The sequence below is a fragment of the Lycorma delicatula genome, chromosome 13, assembly GCF_047948215.1.
Source record: "Lycorma delicatula isolate Av1 chromosome 13, ASM4794821v1, whole genome shotgun sequence".
In the NCBI taxonomy this organism is placed as follows: domain Eukaryota; kingdom Metazoa; phylum Arthropoda; class Insecta; order Hemiptera; family Fulgoridae; genus Lycorma; species Lycorma delicatula.
The window spans coordinates 41,176,514-41,196,843 of record NC_134467.1 but is presented as its reverse complement, the minus strand read 5'-3'; the positions used below and the strand labels follow the sequence as shown (position 1 = coordinate 41,196,843).

At 32.6% G+C, this 20,330-nt stretch overlaps 1 protein-coding gene across 2 annotated transcripts; it reads right to left on the bottom strand.

Annotated features, from left to right (window-relative positions):
- Positions 1–345: 345 nt before the first annotated feature.
- LOC142333694 (uncharacterized) lies at positions 346–18,288 on the bottom strand. Of its 2 annotated transcripts, XM_075381120.1 has the most exons (5): positions 18,134–18,288; positions 7,765–7,846; positions 4,263–4,646; positions 1,653–2,078; positions 346–596 (listed from the first exon to the last, which is right to left on the bottom strand). In XM_075381120.1, exons 2-5 carry the CDS (start codon positions 7,826–7,828, stop codon positions 496–498), a joined length of 975 nt encoding a protein of 324 aa, XP_075237235.1. In that variant the 5' UTR covers positions 7,829–7,846; positions 18,134–18,288; the 3' UTR covers positions 346–495. The 2 variants fall into 2 exon arrangements, with proteins under 2 accessions (XP_075237235.1, XP_075237236.1); XM_075381121.1 differs by lacking the exon at positions 7,765–7,846 and having other exon boundaries at positions 18,134–18,254.
- Between the last annotated feature and the right edge of the window lie 2,042 nt (positions 18,289–20,330).

Sequence of the window (20,330 nt, the reverse complement as noted above, 5' to 3'; positions counted from 1 at the left end):
TAAAGCATCCTGGAATAGTCGCTTTAATATTGGAAGAACATGTAGAAGGAAACAATTGTGTAAGCAGGCCACGTATGGATTACGTAAAACAAATTGTTAGGGATGTGCGATGTAGGGGGTATAACGAAATGAAACGACTACCACTAGATAGGGAACCTTGCAGAGCTGCATCAAAGCAGTCAAATGACTGAAGACAAAAAAAAACGTAATAAATAAAACTTTATTATTTCTATACGTAAAAAACATTTTCCTATTTTTTGTTTGAATAGAACAAAATGTAATCAAAATAGACTGAACATTTAACTATGAATAATCAGGAAAGGTGACTAATATAATAAAGTTGAATAAATTTTCTTTTTCGTTTTATTTATTTTCACTTTCATATTACATATAAGAAAGTAGAATTCTTAATAAAATATTAAATTTTAATTTTTCATTTATTTGAGTTTCCAGGAAACTCGAATAAATGAAAAATTAATAAGTTTTAGTTACTTATTAAGAAGTAATTAGCTGTATGAGCTCAGTTGGCCTGCTTTCAATTTCATTATCAGACCTTCTTGTTTTCCCTGAAGAAACAAATTTTTTTCCGGTATGGTCTGAAAAGTAAAGAAAAGACATAATTTATTAAAAAAAAATATGTGATTTTGTCAATTAAATAATATCGTCTACTAAACATCAATATTAATTATAGTAAAATTAATAGTGTGCTAATATTCTGATAAATCCGGTCAGAGCTCACTTCCATCGCCCTTTCCGGCTAGTCAAGGTCCTCCCGCCCTGGATCCCACTTTGTTCGTTATCTTCATGATTGTAAGAATAATATCGATAAATAACAATTAAAGCCTGAAAAACTCTCTTTCCTGCAACGTTTTCGTCTTTCTAGACAAAATAATCTCCTACTGTAGACGCAGCTACATCTACAGCGATCTCGGTCATAGTTGAACGATAATCTCCATTTTAGCTGTTAGAGGACTGAGATATCTTTATCTAAATAAACTATTACCTGAAATGAAAAAGGTATAGCGGAAAATCCGATTGGAAATATTTATCTTTTTTTGTCAAAACGCTTTGTTGCATTCTGTATGATCCTACATCAGATTTATTGCACAAGATTTCTTTATAGAAATTTAAATATATTTAAAAAGATTTTCTTACTACATTTAAGTAAATTCAACACTCTTTAACGTCTGAGAGTGAACTCATTATAGTAAACAGCTGACTTGAAATTTTTATGCGCTACTTTTATTAATCGTTAAGCACTTTTTGTGCTCATGAAAAACCAGCCAGGAAAGTTCTAAGTTTATTACAGGAATATATCAACACAGCTGGGTTAAAAATATTTTCTTCGATAACTGTGCGAACCTAGAAAAATACAAATTATTAAAACTGTTATCATTGAAAAAAATCTTTTTCATCGATTTGTTATTACAGGGCTTTAGTAAAGCTAAAATAAATAGACATACAAATCCGATGTAGAACTGCCTACAGCGTCTAAATTATGATTGAAATCGCTTATGGTTTAGTTAACGGAATGATTAAACTGGGAAGAAAGCTCGTTTCAGTCGCCTCTCGAGATCAGTCAACATCTGCGGACCAAATGAACTCTCTATTCTTTGACAAATAATCTTAACGTTACGTTTAATTTTACTTACCTTTATCAACAAAATAACTTATGCACGCCTCCAGTCTTCTACTATTTCCGTTTTCCATATATGGTGCTTGTTTTAGAGTGAACGAAGTAAACGAATCATCTTCAGGAACATTAAATACAGAAGTCAAAGCACATTTAGAGACCCATTTCTGGATTTTATCAATATATCTTTGATAATTTGTAAATATATCTTTAAGTGTTGCGAAATCTTTTAAATCATTTCCTAACATTTTATCATCAGTAAGATGAGTACGTATGTTTCCTTCAATTTCATTCCATCTTTGTACCTCATACGATATAAAATCTTGAATGCATTTCATACATTTTTTATTCGTATTAACAATACCAGGTATTCCTTGATAATTTTCGTGACTATCTATATCATCTTCATAACGTACTTTTATTTTATAAAATTCCTGAATATTGACTGTAAAAAAAAATATATATATATAAGTGCAATAATATCTAGAATTTTAAACAACACTTAAAATCCTCAGTCATTTCACAGGTAAGTAACTTAGTGCAAAGCCCTGAAAAGGGATAAACTAAAACTATTTTATTTATCTGTAAATTCTTCTTTTTTTTGACAAAAAGCAGTATTGACATAATGTCGATTATGTGTACCGTTCATCTTTGATGCCGGTTAAACTGCAATAAACTTTTTTTTTACATAGGAAGAAAATTTGAATTTCCAATTTCATTTTCAATATAACCTGAAATAGATATTATCAATGATTATTTTAAGCAAAATACGAGTATTTCATTTCTTTTGAGAGTAAAAATCAGATTTTAATGTTTGGCGGAGAGAGAAGACGACGATGGGTAACTGATACTGTAACTGTAGTGTCATTAGAACCGGATGCAGCCTATACAGAACGAATCAATTTTATAAAAATACCGTAACTTCGTTCCTATCGATAATATGAACAGGATGTTAATAATTAAGGATGTATTCTGTATAAGCGACATCCGGTATTGATAAACGAAAGTAACTATATTTATAGACACATAGAGGCGCCACAAAGCTGGTGGCATCAATACTACGAGTTGGCTGGGTCGATTGTAGGACCTATATTCGTGTAGAAGGAGAGCTCTGCTACCGTTGTTGGGGCACCGGACATGGTAGCAGAGACTGTAAGGGCCCGGACAGAACCAATCTCTGTTATAACTGCGGTGGCGCTGGACACCGTATCCGGGAATGCAGAGAGGCATCCAAATGTCTTGATTGCCGTAGCCTAAACCACTGCACCGGGGGCACTGAATGCGGAATGAAGCGCGATGCCTAAAGTCTTACTAATCAATAACCATCGAAGCCTCCTATCCCATGACTTGGTGGAGGAGACAGCTAATACTGGAGAGTACAAGTGCGGCTGGGTCTAGATGGGTGCCAGATACCGCTGGGGATGTGGCTATCAAGAAAATTACTGGAAGCTGGGACTATAGCTTATATTTGAGGACTGAAGGAGTCGTTGCGATAGAACTCTGTAACTATATATTGTTTGGGGTCTATATAAGCCCGAATGTGAAGCTCGCGGAGTACGAAGACAGACTACTAGGACTGCAGAGGATGGTCATGAACGCCCCAAAGAGGACAATTGTTGTGGGTGCTTTCAATTGCCGTACCGTAGCGGCTGGGGCTGGTTCCTCGAACAACAGAGGACTAGCGCTAGAAGAACTACTAGGAACTACTGGGCTTGTGTGCATCAATGATGGGTCGCCCACTTTCTACGCTCGCGGGCATTCCTCTATCCTGGATCTGGTATTGATCTCCTCGTTTTTGTAGTCTTTTCGAATACCGTATTTTGAATAATGATAATAAGGCATCTAGGAGATAGATTCAACGACTACCTTAGATAAAGGTCCTGTCAGAGGAGAAACAATCTGTTTCCTATAAAGGGCCTATTGTTAACTCACAATGGTATATCCTATCGTTCGCAGCAAGTAACATATTTGACTTCATTCGGAGGATGGTAAATTAGATTCATTTCCGAATTTGTTACTTTAACAGATTCACATGTTTAAAGAGGCCATTGTAGAGGAACCTAACAAAGAATTCATCGTTCTATACCGGCAGAAAATCTTTTTTTCTAGTAATTGCTTTCTATTATTCATATATAGTCTGCCATTTTCACAGTACATTCTTCATTATTGTTTTAAAAGTATGTCCTGGTGTAATGTATACTCTGGAAAAGAGTTTTACATTCCATGTCTAGCATTCTTCGCTTCGTTCTCTTCTCCTGTAAACCAGTAAATTGATTATAGATTATCTTAACTGAACAGATTTCCTCTTACTCCAGCCTAAAAAGGTGAATCTCATCATCTTTAATTTCGAAGAATTAATAAGGCTACGTCTTTGAACTACAAAGGATGTTTGTCGACAAACAGCGACTTGAGATTACACTATTATAAGCGAAAATACTGTTTCTTATGTAAGGAGTACGCATCAGCAAATTAAAAATTGACGACAATTTTTATTTGTGTGGGTAGAAGTTGTTTCTTTTCAGTAAGTAGGAGGAAGTTCTGAACAAATTCCTGGTCGTTCGGATAATAGATATATTATAATATGATTAAAAAAAAAAGAAATGCCGTTATACAAAAAAAAAATACTTACCATTTTTTCTCACAAATAAATTCATGCATACTTCAACACTGGTCAGGCCATTTGAAAAAAGCTCTGGTGTATAATGTGTTGTAGGATAAGACATATAAAACGTATTTCTGGTGTCAGTCGGCATGTGTGTGTTACATGTTTTTTCCCAACTCTTGTAATTTTCAGCAAATAATTTCGCGTCTGATTTCATTTGATCAACTTTTTCTGTTTCATTAAGCGTATTTGGAAAATTGTTAATTATATACAATTGTTTATTAATTTCAAAAAATATACACTGATAACAGCTGATCTGTGTGTGATATAAACCGTTTTTATTAATTTTTCCCACAATAAATTTTTTATAATCTGTATAAAATTTGTTGTATTCGTCCAGTTTTGTTTCAGCTGAAAGCATACAAAATACATCAATAAATTCATTTCGCTGAAAAAAACTACTAATTATTTGCTTATAATTACCATCAACCAGACTTTATCCATGGTGGCTTTATCCATAATTTTCTATGCGGCCACTGCGTGGATAGATGCTTTTACCAGTAGAAGGACCGTTGATGGTTGTCGTCTATCCAGCGGCAAATTGCCATAAAAATTATTGCGGCATACAGGACTGTTTCCCGTAATGCTGCTGAAGTGGTTTCGATCATCCCTACTGTTCTTATGAGGGCTCAAATGTTGTACAGAGTGTATGACGAAATGCCTAAAGTTGAGGCTAGACAAATCCTTTTGAGATTGGCAGGAAGTCTGGAATGCTTCTCCCACGGGACAATGGAAAAGATGCATTATACATAGCCTTGATCTGTGGGTTCAACGTGGCTTTGGGAAGGTGGAATTCTACTTCTCCCAGCTGCTAACCGGGCATGGGGAGTTTGAGGAGTACCTGTGCCGGTTTGGCAAACGCGCTACCTTTGTTTGTAGATACTGCGAATTCAAGAACACACCATAAACCACTGTTGTCGGTGGAACGGTGTTCGACAGGAGCTGGGTTTGACCTGGCTTACGCCAGAGAGGACTATGTGTTATATGCTTTCCAGTAGGCAGGCCAAGAGAAATGTGGAGAAGCTAGCTTTTAGAATATTGAAGACAAAATTCCGTGACGGTTGGTATGATCGTGTATAACCGTATGAGTGTTTAGTTAGGGAGGACAGCCTCGATCTGGAGAGGACGGTTCGCCGAGGTGGGCCGTTCTTGATGAGGGATCAGGGACCCATTGTGGTAGTATTTTTATAATGACAACTGGAAGCTGGAAAGCCTCTAATAGGATCACTGCTAAAAAACTGCATATCTAATGAGATAGTCTAATAGGTTGCTTATAGTAATGGCTTACTAGTACGAGGGTAACTCAATTATTATTCGCAATGTAGTTATAAATTTTATTGCAATACAAATAGGAAACTTACATGTACATCATTTTTCGACATAGTCCCCTTGCATTTCAACGCACTTGGTCCATCGTTGCACAAGCTTCCTGGTGCCCTCATAAAAGAAGGATTTCGTTTGAACTGCGAGCCAGGAATGCACCGCTTCTTTCACGTACGAGGTAAATCGATGAACCCTTAATGCCTCCTTGAGTGGACCAAACAAGTGGTAGCCAAAAGGGGCAAAATCAGGACTATACGGAGGATGAGGTAGTACTTCGAAGTTAAGTTTCTGGTGCGTTTCAACAGTCTGGACAGCAGTATGAGGACGGACATTGTCGTGCAACAACACAACACATTTCGAAAGCAGTCCTCTACGTTTATTTCGAATTGCAGGCTTCAGTTTGGCAGTAAGCATGTCACTGTAACGCGCACTATTTATTTTCATGCCACTTTCCTCATAATGATCCAGTACTGGTCCTTGTGAGTCACAAAAAACAGTAAGCATCAGTTTTCCTGCGGAGGGTTGGGTGTTGAACTTTTTTTGCAGGGCGAAGTTGGATGTTCCCATTCCATACTCTGCCGTTTACTCTCCGGCTCGTAATGATGGATTCGTGTTTCGTCACCAGTTAAACTTCTGTCTAAGAAGGAACATCCAAATGTTTTTGGCAGATGTCCAAGCGCCGTTTGTTTATGCAACTGTTTGAGTTGTTTTGGGACCAATCTTGCACAAACTTTATGAAACCCAAGTCTGTTGTGGTTGATTTCGTAGACAGAACCTTGGCTAATTTGCAGGCGATGTGCCTTTTCATCAATAGTTACTCGTCTGTCTAAGAAAACCGTGTCACGTGCGCACTCAATGTTTTCCTCATTTGTGGCGGTAAACGGTCGTCCGGCTCCTTCGTCGTGCGTAACACTTGTGCGACCGTTTTTGAATTTTTCAATTCTTGTACAAACATAACAACAATTAAACCTCACATGCGTCATCTACGCAACACGACAGTACTACCAACATAAATAAAATATAACTAAATTGCGGATAATAATTGACTTACCCTCGTATAATATAAAATAAAGATCCGATCTGCCATGCCGGACATACTGCCGGTAGGTGGGAAGGGCTGTTAGAGTAGAAAGGACACCCCTACGCTCTTGTATGATTAATTGTGGGACCAGAATCGGAGAGTAAAAAAAAAGTCTATTTTAGAAGAACAAAGCACCGGCTTTATATGTGCCAATCTGGTTCTCTTTCTGAAAACTTCTCCTTGTTGACTAGATCTAAAAAAAAATATCTTAAATTTTACTATTACTGGTCGTAGTAATTCCATTTCATTTAAACTCATTTAAACAAAACTAATGTGTGATATTTAATGCAATTAGTATTACCACTATTTGTGCAAAATAATATTAAGATCAAATATTTTTAAAACAAATGTTGAAAGCGTTTACCATTTTCAACAATGCAAGCCTTTACCCTGTTTTTCATATTTATTAAAAAGAGAGTAAAGTCAACTTTTGAAGCGAACATCTTCCGATTTCTCGTAATTCTTGAGTTATATTGGCTTTTGTTTCTTCAATGGTGTGTGGATTATGTTCAAATACACCACCTTTTAGTTAAACCAGACAAAACATTTGCAGGAGAAAGGTAGGGTGACCTAGCTGACCGTAAGTCGATATTACTCTTTCTTATAAGATCCATCGTTGCTCTTTCCGTCTTCCATGTAACCCCCCTGTCGTTGAAACAACAAATTTGTCATTTAACTCAAAATTTTTAATTAAGTGGTTAACAATTTTTTGGTAAAGGTCTGAAGGAAGAGTGTTTTCAAAGAACATGGGGCCAATTATTCTTCGCCTGGTAATTGCATATCACTCACCAATTTTATGTGGATGTACTGGTCGTAAACGGATGATGTAAGGATTTTTGGAGTACCATTACCCATCGTTCCAATTATTAACCACTCAAATTAAACCAAGCGTCATCTACAAAAAATATATCATCGAACATTTTAATGCTCCCCTTAACAAACCGATAAAATCACAGACAGTAGTAGAGATTAGCAGCATAATCAACCAGGTGTGATTCATGTGGTACGTGAATTCTGTACGGCGTAAGCTAAGTAGTAATTTAATTATAAATTAAAATTATTTACCTTCAGTAGAGTAAACAAAAGAAAGCAGTATTAACAGAAAGCAGCATAATTTAAAGTGTACCATTTTTCTTCCTTGTAAAATCTATAAATAAAAAAAAAGTTTTATATTTTATTATATTTTTATTTTAATAATTTTTTAATTTATATAACAGTAGCTTAAACTAAACTACGATCCCTGTGTTTAAGGATTTACCGTTTATTTGAGAAGAAATACACCGATTCCGTATAAAGTATAAACTGTCGCTAAACAACTGCGTAAACCGTTAATTTCCATAAATAATTATACACAGGATGATATTTTAAGTCAAATTAATAATCAATACTTTGTTAATATACATATTATTAATTAATTCAATAAAGTATTTTACATAATTGAAAATAGTTTTAAAGAATTAAGTAATAAGTTTTTCATCTACACAAATAAAAATAGAAATGTTCGTTTGTTCGAAAATATAAATCTGCAAATGTTCTTCACCAATTGTACTGAAATTTTTAAACAACATTGCATTTGAATACGCGCGTTTTTTTATACCTACTATTTATAAACCTAAGATGTCACAACTGTGACATGTATAAAAACAGCGCTATCTGTTGGACGTAAAAGCAACACAGCTATACTAAATATTTCACGATTCCATTTCAATGATTCCGATATGTGTGTCCGCTATACACTAAAAAACTACTGGACCGATTCATACTCGGGGTGAAAAAGGGGGAAGGAAAAAAAACGGTTAGGTAAAATGGGAAAAATCGAAAAAGTTAAAAGGAGAGAAGGGGAAAATGGGAAAAATGAAAAAAGAAAAACAAGGAAAAGGAAAACTGGAAAACTAAATGGAAAGGCGAAAGGGAAAAAATAATAAAGGATAGGCGGAAAAGAGGAAGGGATAAAGGGAAAAAAGGGAAGCTTACTTACATTTGTACGTAGAAAATATTACTTTTGTCGACCTGGCCGGCCCTCATCGGTCCAAGGAGATGGCCCAACCAGAAGAGGAGCCCCATTGCTATCTGTGATAGCAGTGGCGCTGAGAGTTTCACTGACATGGTTGTGGAAAAGTTACGGCGAGCGGACCGTTTAATCTCCAGGTTTTCTGAGAAGAAGGTGGGGAATAAGTCGATTCGGCGACGGTGGAAGACTGTCAATCCGGAGTCTCGACCAGTGGAGACCTTGGGGAAAGTTTGCCATCTCTTGCGACTACGTCCGATGGCAGTGTGGGTGAACAGCGATGTTCCTTTACAACTTCGGGGAAGCGGCAGCTGTGTGGTTACCCGCCTATGGCAGGTGATATTTGTCGGGTGACCCGTTTAACTTGGAAGGGTATGAATCCTTCATGGATGTCTCTCCTATGAAGCAGGATGTACCAGAAGGGGAAATTGACCCGCTATAGGACCCGCAGGAACGCTTTCGTCACCGAAGAGATACTTTCAAAATAATTTGATGCTTTACTTGTGTGACGTTAAGAGTTGAGCAACATACGACTATCAAGGTAGATATAAAAGATTGCTCTTACCGAGTGGACAGGAACGCTCGTATGATGAACTTATTTGACGGTGTTTTAGAAGCAGTACCTCGGGAATCAGAGGCGGAACTTTGTATCAGGCTGACGATGACGAAGAAGGCTACTTAAACGTACCATATAATCAGCGATGTGGCGTCACAGACTCCAAACGGAGGCTTGCAGCTACCCCGAGACCTGGTCACTTCAACTTCGCCGAGCGATTAACAGTGGGGTGGCGGAACGGATATTGAACGGCTGGTCTTGAGAGGCTGGCCGAAAGACGTTTTCCAATCCTTTACGCTAGTACAGAACATTACTAATTTGGCAGAGGGGGTGGGGTCCGCGTGGATTTGCGCCAATGCAGAATTAACTGGAAAGGTGGCAGGAGGACTCATATTGTTGTAAAGGACTTAGACGTACTTACAACGACGGATGAGTTCATGAAGGAGTCAGTGTCGGTTGAAATTCTGTACATGCGGCCGGCCTACGGGTCAACACAGGTAGTCACTTTGGCCGTGCCACCTCTTCTTGCGGAGAAATTACTTTTCGACGGGCGCATCTGCATTGACTATGTGGCCTGCCGGTGACTCGACGTGCCTCAGGTGACCTTTGCTCTCGGTGTTGGGGTGTAGGACATAGATCAAAATTTTATCTTGGTCCAGACCGAAGTGGTCATTGTTTGCCTGCAGTATGGCCGGCTACGTGAGGAGGGACTGCAAACAGGAACCTCGCTATATGTCATGTAGATCGCACGGACATGCACCCGGAGGTCGAGGATGTAAAGTGACCCCATCTACGCCAGCATCATGAATATCTCCAAAGCTGCGCTGCGGTATCTGCAAGGGACATCCTCATCCGGGATGGGTGAGAGGCTCCGGAGTCTCATCTTCCATGATCGGGTGGAGACTCTCTTATAGTGCCGTTAAGGGAAACTAAGACCGTAGTCCGGGCGGGAGATCTCTTTGGGGTTTCTCGTTAGAGGGAAAGCGTTAAGACCGGAGTCCTTGTGTGGAGAATCTTTTGGGATTCGCTCATTTGAAGACCGAATACCGGCTGCCTAGGCAGGGCCTTGCGCTCTTCCTAGATAGTTTGAGGCGATGCCACCCCTTGCAGCTGTACTTACATATGGTCGCGAATCCGGTTCCAAGGGGCAGGGAAAGCGACGGGAAAAAACATTGTATTATATAGAGTAGAAGTTATTCAATGAAATAGAAAAAGATTCAAAATATCACTTAAATCGATTGTCATTGGAACCAAAATTAGAGAACATTGGAGAATTTTAGAAATTATTAAAAGTTAGTTTAAAGATTAGTTCTAAGGATATAATTTATTTTCTTAAATCGCCAATCGTAAAACAAATAGACTATAATTTGTAAAATTCGATTTCTGTTGCGAAAAAAACCAGATACAAATATATCAAAAGTGAAATGCGTACGTGTAACAACACGTGCACTATTATCAATAGTATATTGATAATATCTAAAAACCTTCTCATTAATGCCAAGAAACATGGATAAAAATTAGGTAGCTATAAACCAGGCTGTTTTCTCTTTATCCCGTACAAAAAAATACCTCTTCTCTTTATATAATAGTATATACAAATCAGAATATTACTTTAATTATGTACAGGCATACCACCAAAATCATAATATGCCCTAAAGTTTCGGGCATCCGATATTTTCAGATACTAATGAATTAAATTTTGACAATGCTCAACAGTCAGAATTGTTTGTAAACTTAAAAACATTATATAAAATGGATTTGAATAATTTGTCACACGTTAGAAAACAGAATGTTACTAATCAAATATTATACGGATTTTATAATTGTATTTACTTTTAATAATTATTGTTATTTATATATCGTATTGTAAAATACTTAATTGAGAAATACCTGAGCCTGCAAATCAGCAGCCGCCGAATGTTTTATTTGGGAATTAGGTGTATTGTTCCTGGATATATATTAATTCTAATAATTGCCTTAGGGTAATTTCTGTCTTTTGCACAATTATTGTTCGTCTCTTTGTAGTACTCGATTCGTTGTATATAAAGTTTATTGGAAGACATATCCAATAATAATTATTATTAATATAATAGAATGTATATCTGTTTTAGTTAAATTTATAAGTATAATATATTAAAAATAGTTTTTTTTAAATATTCATTTTTAAAAATAGACAACTTATATATATATGAAAAAAAATCCTTTCCAAATCATCACGGCATTTATTTTATTATGCTGCCCTTTTAATATTTTGAAGGAATTTTCTATCTTTAAATGGTATGGTTCTTTTTATTTTTTTTTTCATTACTTAGTATTGTTTAGATCAATAATTGTTTATTGTTTTCCCATAATCCTTCGTAATCATCAATAAATACGTCGCAGAGTGATTAGTAACATTCTGTTTTCTAACGTGTGACAAATTATTCAAATCCATTTTATATAAATATAATGTTTTTAAGTTTGCAATTCTGAGTGTTGTCCCTTGTCAAAATTTAATTCATTAGTATCTAAAAATATGGAATGCCCGAATATTTAGGACATGTTATGATTTTGGGGGTATCCTTATACATAATTTAACTAATATTCTGATTAATCTATACTATTATATAAAGAGAAGAGGTATTTTTTTGTACGGGATAAAGAGAAAAACAACCTGGTTTATAGCAACCTATATTATATCCCTGTTTCTTGACATTAATGAGAAGGTTTTTAATATATTTCATCTTAAAAAATTTGGAAAAAAAAACAATATGTACGAGTAGAGATTTTCCCCTTAATTAACCTTCCCAGAATTTCAGAAAAACCTTAATTTACCCGGAGGAACCGAAACTCGGGCGAAATCTTTCACTCTGTATAACTCGCTAACGGACCTATGTTTATATAAACGTTTTTCTTATTTTTAGCTTCTAGAATGAGTTTTTAAAGTATTGCCTTATCCTCTTGAATCATTCTGTATATCGCATTGTAAAATATTTAAATGAGAAATATCCGAGCCAGCTAATTATCAGCCGCCGGATCTTTTATTTGTATATGGACGAGTATTGTTTCTGAAATGTATTAATTTTAAGAATTGTGTTGAACCCTTTGTCTTTTCTGCAATTACAATTTATCTCTTTGTAGTAATCAATCCGTTAAGTATACGAGTATATTTTACCGAAAAACATATCCATCAATAATATGATAAAATGTATACCTATTTTTTGTATAATTTATAAATGTAATACATGAAAAATTGTTTTTTTTTATTTTAAATATTCATTTTTCAGAATAGACTTAAAATATGTGTATATATATATATATATATATATATATATATATATATACACATATATTTTATAAATTAAAATAATCCTTTCCGACTCCTCATGGCATTTCCTTTAATTAGGATGAACTTTTAATATTTTGATGGAATTTTCTAGCTTTAAATGGTATGGTTCTTTTTACTCTGTTTCATTAATTAGTATTGTGTAGATCAATAATTGTTTATTGTTTTCCCATAATTCTTCGTAATCAAAAATAAATAATCTTTATATTTTATACTACATATTTCACAATCATATAAGTTACATATTTTTTCAAGTGGTGAATTAACAATATTAATTAAGTCGTTATTATTTTGACTTAAATGCAATATACTAAAACTATATAATTCTATTTTGTTTAATTTAAATTTATTTATAAATTTATTTACAAATTTATTATCATTATTAATTAATTTTTAACTAATAAGTGTATTAATTTAATATACGTTAATTATTTTAGTTTCAATATTTTTTTATTCGAACTGGATGGATAATAATCTGAATAAAATAATCAAACAACTGATTATAAAACAAATTTAATATTGAAAGACGTACGTGTTTATTACGTAAAATAAATACACAAGCCTGTATTTACGTTTTGACAATAAGAATTTGCAAACAAACACCTGATGGAAATTTACCACAGCTCGTTTAAATAATTACGTATATACCGCGAAAGTGAAAATTAAAAAAAAATTATAAATTAGGAAAAATAATAATTTATTATTTGTATAATTATTAGTATGTGTATTCTACGGTCATAAATACTTCTTTATTTAAATATATTAAATACTACATTTAAATATATATTTCAAGAATACTACTTTAAAACAGAAAATATCTGTAAATAATTTTTTTTTTGTCTTCAGTCATTTGACTGGTTTGATGCAGCTCTCAAATATTCCCTATCTAGTGCTAGTCGTTTCATTTCAGTATACCCTCTACATCCTACATCCCTAACAATTTGTTTTACATATTCCAAACGTGGCCTGCCTACACAATTTTTTCCTTCTATCTGTCCTTCCAATATTAAAGCGACTATTCCAGTATGCCTTAGTATGTGGCCTATAAGTCTGTCTCTTCTTTTAACTATATTTTTCCAAATGCTTCTTTCTTCATCTATTTGCCGCAATACCTCTTCATTTGTCACTTTATCCACCCACCTGATTTTTAACATTCTCCTATAGCACCGCATTTCAAAAGCTTCTAATCTTTTCTTCTCAGATACTCCGATCGTCCAAGTTTCACTTCCATATAAAGCGACGCTCCAAACATACGCTATCAAAAATCTTTTCCTGACATTTAAATTAATTTTTGATGTAAACAAATTATATTTCTTACTGAAGGCTCGTTTATCTTGTGCTATTCGGCATTTTATATCGCTCCTGCTTCGTCCATCTTTAGTAATTCTACTTCCCAAATAACAAAATTCTTCTACCTCCATAATCTTTTCTCCTCCTATTTTCACATTCAGCGGTCCATCTTTGTTATTTCTACTACATATCATTACTTTTGTTTTCTTCTTGTTTATTTACATGCGATAGTTCTTGCGTAGGACGTCATCTATGTCGTTCATTGTTTCTTCTAAATCCTTTTTATTCTCGGCTAGAATTACTATATCAGCAAATCGTAGCATCTTTATCTTTTCACCTTGTACTGTTACTCCGAATCTAAATTGTACTTTAACTGCTAGTTCCATGTAAAGATTAAAAAGTAACGGAGATAGGGAACATCCTTGTCGGACTCCCTTTCTTATTACGGCTTCTTTTTTATGTTCTTCAATTGTTACTATTGCTGTTTGGTTCCTGTAAAACATTGTTTGACTAAAATTTCAACGTTATTTTAATTTCAATCTTACGTTTTAGTTCGCCTACGTTGCAGTTATTACCGTCAAAAATCAATTAAATCTCCGCTCTTCGACGGAGATCTTTTATTTTTTATCTATTCGGCGAAACAGCCAAAATTTCTTTATCTTAAAAACCGATAACGTTGAAGTTGTGATTTAAAATATATATAAACCGGATCGAACGGTACAAGATTTCCTTTTTAATAATCACAACAAATTATTGCCTTGTATCGATTAGAATTAAAAGAATCGATAGTGACATGACTACCTGTTTGCATATTTTATTCTTTTTTTCAAGTTTTAGGAAACATAAGTAATGAGTAAAAAATTAGGTATGAAGAAAATAAATAAATCATCAGACATAAGTTACAAACTTTAGTTTTCACAAAAATAATCTTCGCAGGTTTTATTCACTAATAAATGAGCATCATTTATTAAAATATTGCGGTTGTACCTTGTGATTTGACACCTATTTATTTTGTGCATATTTCTGACAAGCAGTTGTATTACCATTTCGGGAAAAATATTTTTATATTTATGTAAAGAATATTCTTCGCTAGTATGAAACCACACAGCTTCGCCCGCGCTGTGTGGTTTCTTTACTTTTCCGTAGCGGTCAATCTTTTTATTTTGTGTTTATTAATAAAGTAACGGTATGTAACTGCAGCCTGTCACACATACAGTAACGGTGGCAACGACTGTGTTGGTCACGGACGGCACTTTCCCACCCATTAAAAACAACCGGTATTTAAAAAACCCAAAAATGGTTTTTAAATATTTATCTGCAGAATATTTGCAACACCAAATCTATTAAATATCTCGTTTACTATAGTCGGGATCGGGAAAATTTACAATAATTGTTCAATTTTTTTTTACCTTCCTTCAGCTTTTTCAAGGTCTAATTTCAAAAATCTAGAATAAACTAGTTTACTGATATGAAGATTGCACTCACCAAAAATCTTGTTGATTCTTTATTTTTTATTGAAATTAAAAAAAAAATAACAGGGTTTTGGAAAAAATTCAAAAATCTATTTTAATATTTTAAAATCGGAATTTCAAAAAAATTATTTTAACCAATGAAACTCGGAATTTCAAATAAACTAGAAATTGGTTTTTAGATACTTATAATCATTCTGTTCAAACCCAGCTCACACAGTCATAGACACTCGCAGTTCACAATTTATTGATGTTTGTGCTTCAACCGGCAATTATACTTTTTTCCAAATTTTTCAAGATGATGAAATAAATGTAAAAACCTTCTCAATAATGACGAGAATCAGGTGTAAAAATGTGGTTGCTATTGACCATATAGTTCTTCTGTTTATACGTAAGAAAAGAAAACTTCTTTCTCTTTATATAATAGTATAGATTAATCAGAATATTACTTAAATTATGTATAAGGATAACACTAAAATCATAATATGCCCTAAAGTTTCGGACATCCCAAATTTTTAGATATTAATGAATTAAATATTGACAATGCTCAACAGTCAGAATTATTTGTAAACTTAAAAACGTTATATTTATATAAAATGGATTTCAATAATTTGTCACCCGTTAGAAACCAGAATGCTGTTACTAATCAAATATTATACGGATTTTATAATTGTATTTACTTTTAATAATTATTGTTATTTATATATCGTATTGTAAAATACTTAATTGGGAAATTCCTGAGCTTGTAAATCAGCAGCTGCCGGTTATTTTATTGGGGAATTAGGAGTATTGTTCCTGGAAATATATTAATTCTAATAATTGTCTTACGTTAATATTTGTTATTTGCACAATTATTGTTCGTCTCTTCGAAGTACTCGATCCGTTGTATATAAAGTTTATTGGAAAATATATCCACTAATAATAATTATAATGTAAAACAATGTATATCTATTTTAGTAAAATTTAGAAGTATAATAAATTAAAAGTAGTTTTTTAATATTATTCATTTTTATGAATAGACATGACTTATATATATATATATATAATATATATATACATCCTTTCCAACTCATCACGGCATTTATTTATTATGCTGGCCTTTTAATATTTTGAAGTAATTTTCTATCTGTATATGATATGGTTGTTTGTATTGTTTTTTATTAATTAATTATTGTTTAGATCAATAATTGTTTATTGTTTACCCATAATTCTTCGTAATCACCAATAAACAATATTTGTATTCTATACTAATTATTTCAAAATCATACAGTTGTATATTTTTACAAGTGCAGAATTGAAATAATTTTTAAATCATTATTTTGTTAAACGATAGATAAATAAAAATAAATGTATAATAATAATAGTTAAATTTATTTATCTACAAAATTTATTTTAAAATATTAATAAAATATAATATCAAAATATTAATTTATTTTATTTTTTATAAACGACGTAGATGAAATCCGGCAGATAAATATTTCATCAAATTTTTTACAGTAATTCGTTTATTTATCGATAAATTTTCAAGAAATAAAATCTGATGTGGACACCACATGACTTCTTTGTACGTCTATTAAATTACTTATTAACAATTTTTTTTTAAATGAAAGTACATAAAATTTTATTTCATTTAGAACGACTTTTTTTTCTTTTTTTTTTATTATTGAATTCTTATTTAATGTAAAATTTTTTATAATGAGAGATTAATATTTTTTTTTTAATTTTAAATTTTTAAAAAAACGTTTAAAAAAAGAAAATGAAGTCGGATTCGAACCGATGCCTTCCCTTTGTAAAATCCAAATATTTCATTAATTAAAATTTTTATTTGGCTATAACTCCAGAACCAATGAAAATAATTACCACTTATGATATATCGTTGAAAAGATTACAATGAGGTCTTATTAAAGAGAAAATCCAAAACTCATTTTTTTTATTTTTGGCTTATTTGTACACTATTGGTCCTTCTGATTGCAATCAAAAGAGTAGGTTCACAACTAGATGTTACAGCAGTCCTAAATATTAAATTTCAACATTCTACGGCTAATCGTTTTTTAATTATGCGAGATACACCTGTACGTACGTAGACGCCACACCGAAATTATTCAAAATGGATGAAAAAGGGATGGTCAAAATATAGATGTCTGTTGAAATCACAATACTTCTTTTACTTCGTAAAAGATGAAATTATGTTTCTTTCGATGAAATAGTTAACATTTTATGAAATAAAATATCGTGCCAAAACTAAGGACTACTAGAAGATATTTCGATTAAAATATTGACGTGTCAACCATTTTAATTCTTTTACGCTTGTGTATATTCCTTAACTATTTTATTTAATATAGAAAATTTGTTTTTATGTTACATATATATATATATATATATATATATATATATATATATATATATATATATGCCCTTTATTATAACGATTCATTAATTTCATCGTAAGATATATACGTTTAACTTTGATAAAAAAGGAAACGTTAATTGACGATTATAAAAAAAAACCAGTAAATGAAGAAAAAATTGTACTTTTGACTTCTAGTGTGATAACTACTAGCGAAATTCACTCCATATATATATATATATATATATATATATATATATATATAAGTTTATTTATTCGTTTAAATGTAAATCAAACATTAAAAATTAATAAGTGTTAAATTAAATAATAATAAATCATGTTTATTTAACTTAAATATTAAATTAGTTGTAAATAAAAAAGTTAATTAATTATTGTAAAACGGTTATTAGATTTTTAAATTAAATATGTTGAATATTACCAATAATGTAATAAAAATACGTGAACTTCAATCCACTTCAGTAGTAACCCGGAGCAGGATGCAAATCGTAATTTAATCATTGCAGTACCTCCTTTTATACTGAATTTCGTGAAAAAAACATATGTCTCTTACGTAAAATGTAAAACACATGTATTTACGTTACGTGCAAAAAAATTAAATCAGACATTTGATGAAAACAACATATCTCGTTTAAATATCTCTATATACTGCGCAATTTTTAAAAAATAGTTCATTGTATTAATTTAAAAAAATAATAAAATATTTTATTATACTTTATTACTCATATTGAATCCCAAACAAAAGTATTTATTTCAATAATCACTTTACGGAAAATTATCAATTTTTTCCCATTTCTAATCAGCATGGACGTCGAACTTGTGTTGTTGAATCATCGAAAAAAAAGTTTTCTTCCCTTCATTATCTACCCCGTTCATTCTTATGAATGTGAAGCAAATAAGGTCACTTGAAGTAAAACTTAGGGTGGCTTCCTTTGAGATTATTGGTGAACCGAATTAAGGTTTGTAGTGCTAAATATTAACTGCATTTCGATTGCGTTAGAATTCTGAAATGTAATTATACATTTGAATGAATTCATTCGTCGCTTTTGCTAGTAAACCTAGCAAACCTAGGAACGATGTTTGCTATTCTTACACAAGGCTATATTATTATGGTGTGTGAATCTTGTACGATAAACTTACAAATTGTTATACTTATGGCGCTTAAAATTACAAAAATATATATATTTTAAAAATATTTTCTTCCCGAGTAGATAGCAGAACCGGTTTAAAAAACTCAACACAATATACTTGAAATTTGATGCCCTTAGGTTTTAACATTTTGATTTTTATTTAAATAAAAGCTCTTTTTGTGTTTTGTCATTAACTCGAAAATACCCGATTTACCCGTAAAAACCTCTGCCGGTAGATTTATTTTACAAATATGACGTTTAAGATGAAGATGCACCGTCTAAATTTTGGTCCACAGAAAGCTTCCCAATATATAATACTTGGAATCGCTTCAGGATCCATTATATTCACATCTAATCCCGAATAGTGTCATAATTAATCCCAACAAATAAAATAATTGAAAAAATTTATCAAGTGTAAGGTAAAGTGGTGTAGTAGCAACTTAACAGGAAAAATATATAAAATGAGCGAAGTCAAAGAAAAACCAGCAGGTAGGACGACAATTTAACTAAGCGTTTACTTGTCCAAAAATCCTGTTTAGTTTTTGAAAAGATAGGAAGATTTTATCTTGAATCTACGCAAATGATATTTCATGGATTTTAATCCAGCCTCCTTCTGAAGCCCTCCAAAATCAAGGAGAAAGATGGAATAAAAAAACAATAAATTCCCTCATTAGAGACAAAACATACGATATCTCATTTATCTTCACTTAATAATTTATCGAAATTTGATTATATTACTGCTAAAATTTCAACACAATATTAACACCTAATAACAGTCGGTTACATATCACCTTATATACCATATTTATTCGAGTACCCACGCCCCAGAATAAGCCTCGCACCACGATTTTCGGGACCGAAAATCTAAAAATAAAAGTGTAACAGATATGATAAAAAAATAAGTAAAACGAAAATATTCAGAAAGTAAAGCATTTAGTTCGTTCATTTAAATTACAATATTAATTAATTCCCGTAATTACTAGTTTAGTTCAGAATCAGTAGGCCAGTAAAACGAAAAGACAGTATCATGTTGAAAAGGATCATTTCAATACGCATTTTAATATGGGATTTTATCTTTAATTAATCACTGTAGAGGAGTTACTGGTAGTCTCCGCGTCGGTCTGCCAAAGGCGATCGACTTCACTAACATCAAGTTCATTAGATATACCGCATTTTTTAAAACTTTTCCTTACTAATTCCGTGGAAATACCTTCCCAATCATCTTTTATCCAAACACAAATCCGGTTAAAATCTTGGTGTTTGATTCTTCCTGTAGATGTTAAAAAGAAATTTTCATCAGCCATCCATTTACTGTACAGTTGTTTTAATGCAGATTTGAACGGTTTATTAATGCAAACATCTAGTGGTTGCAATACAGATGTCAATCCGCCTGGAATTATTACTTGGTCTGTCATACCTTTTTTTAAAATGTCTTTCATTTTATCGGTCGTACGCCCTCGAAAACTAATGATCCGATATAAAATTAAG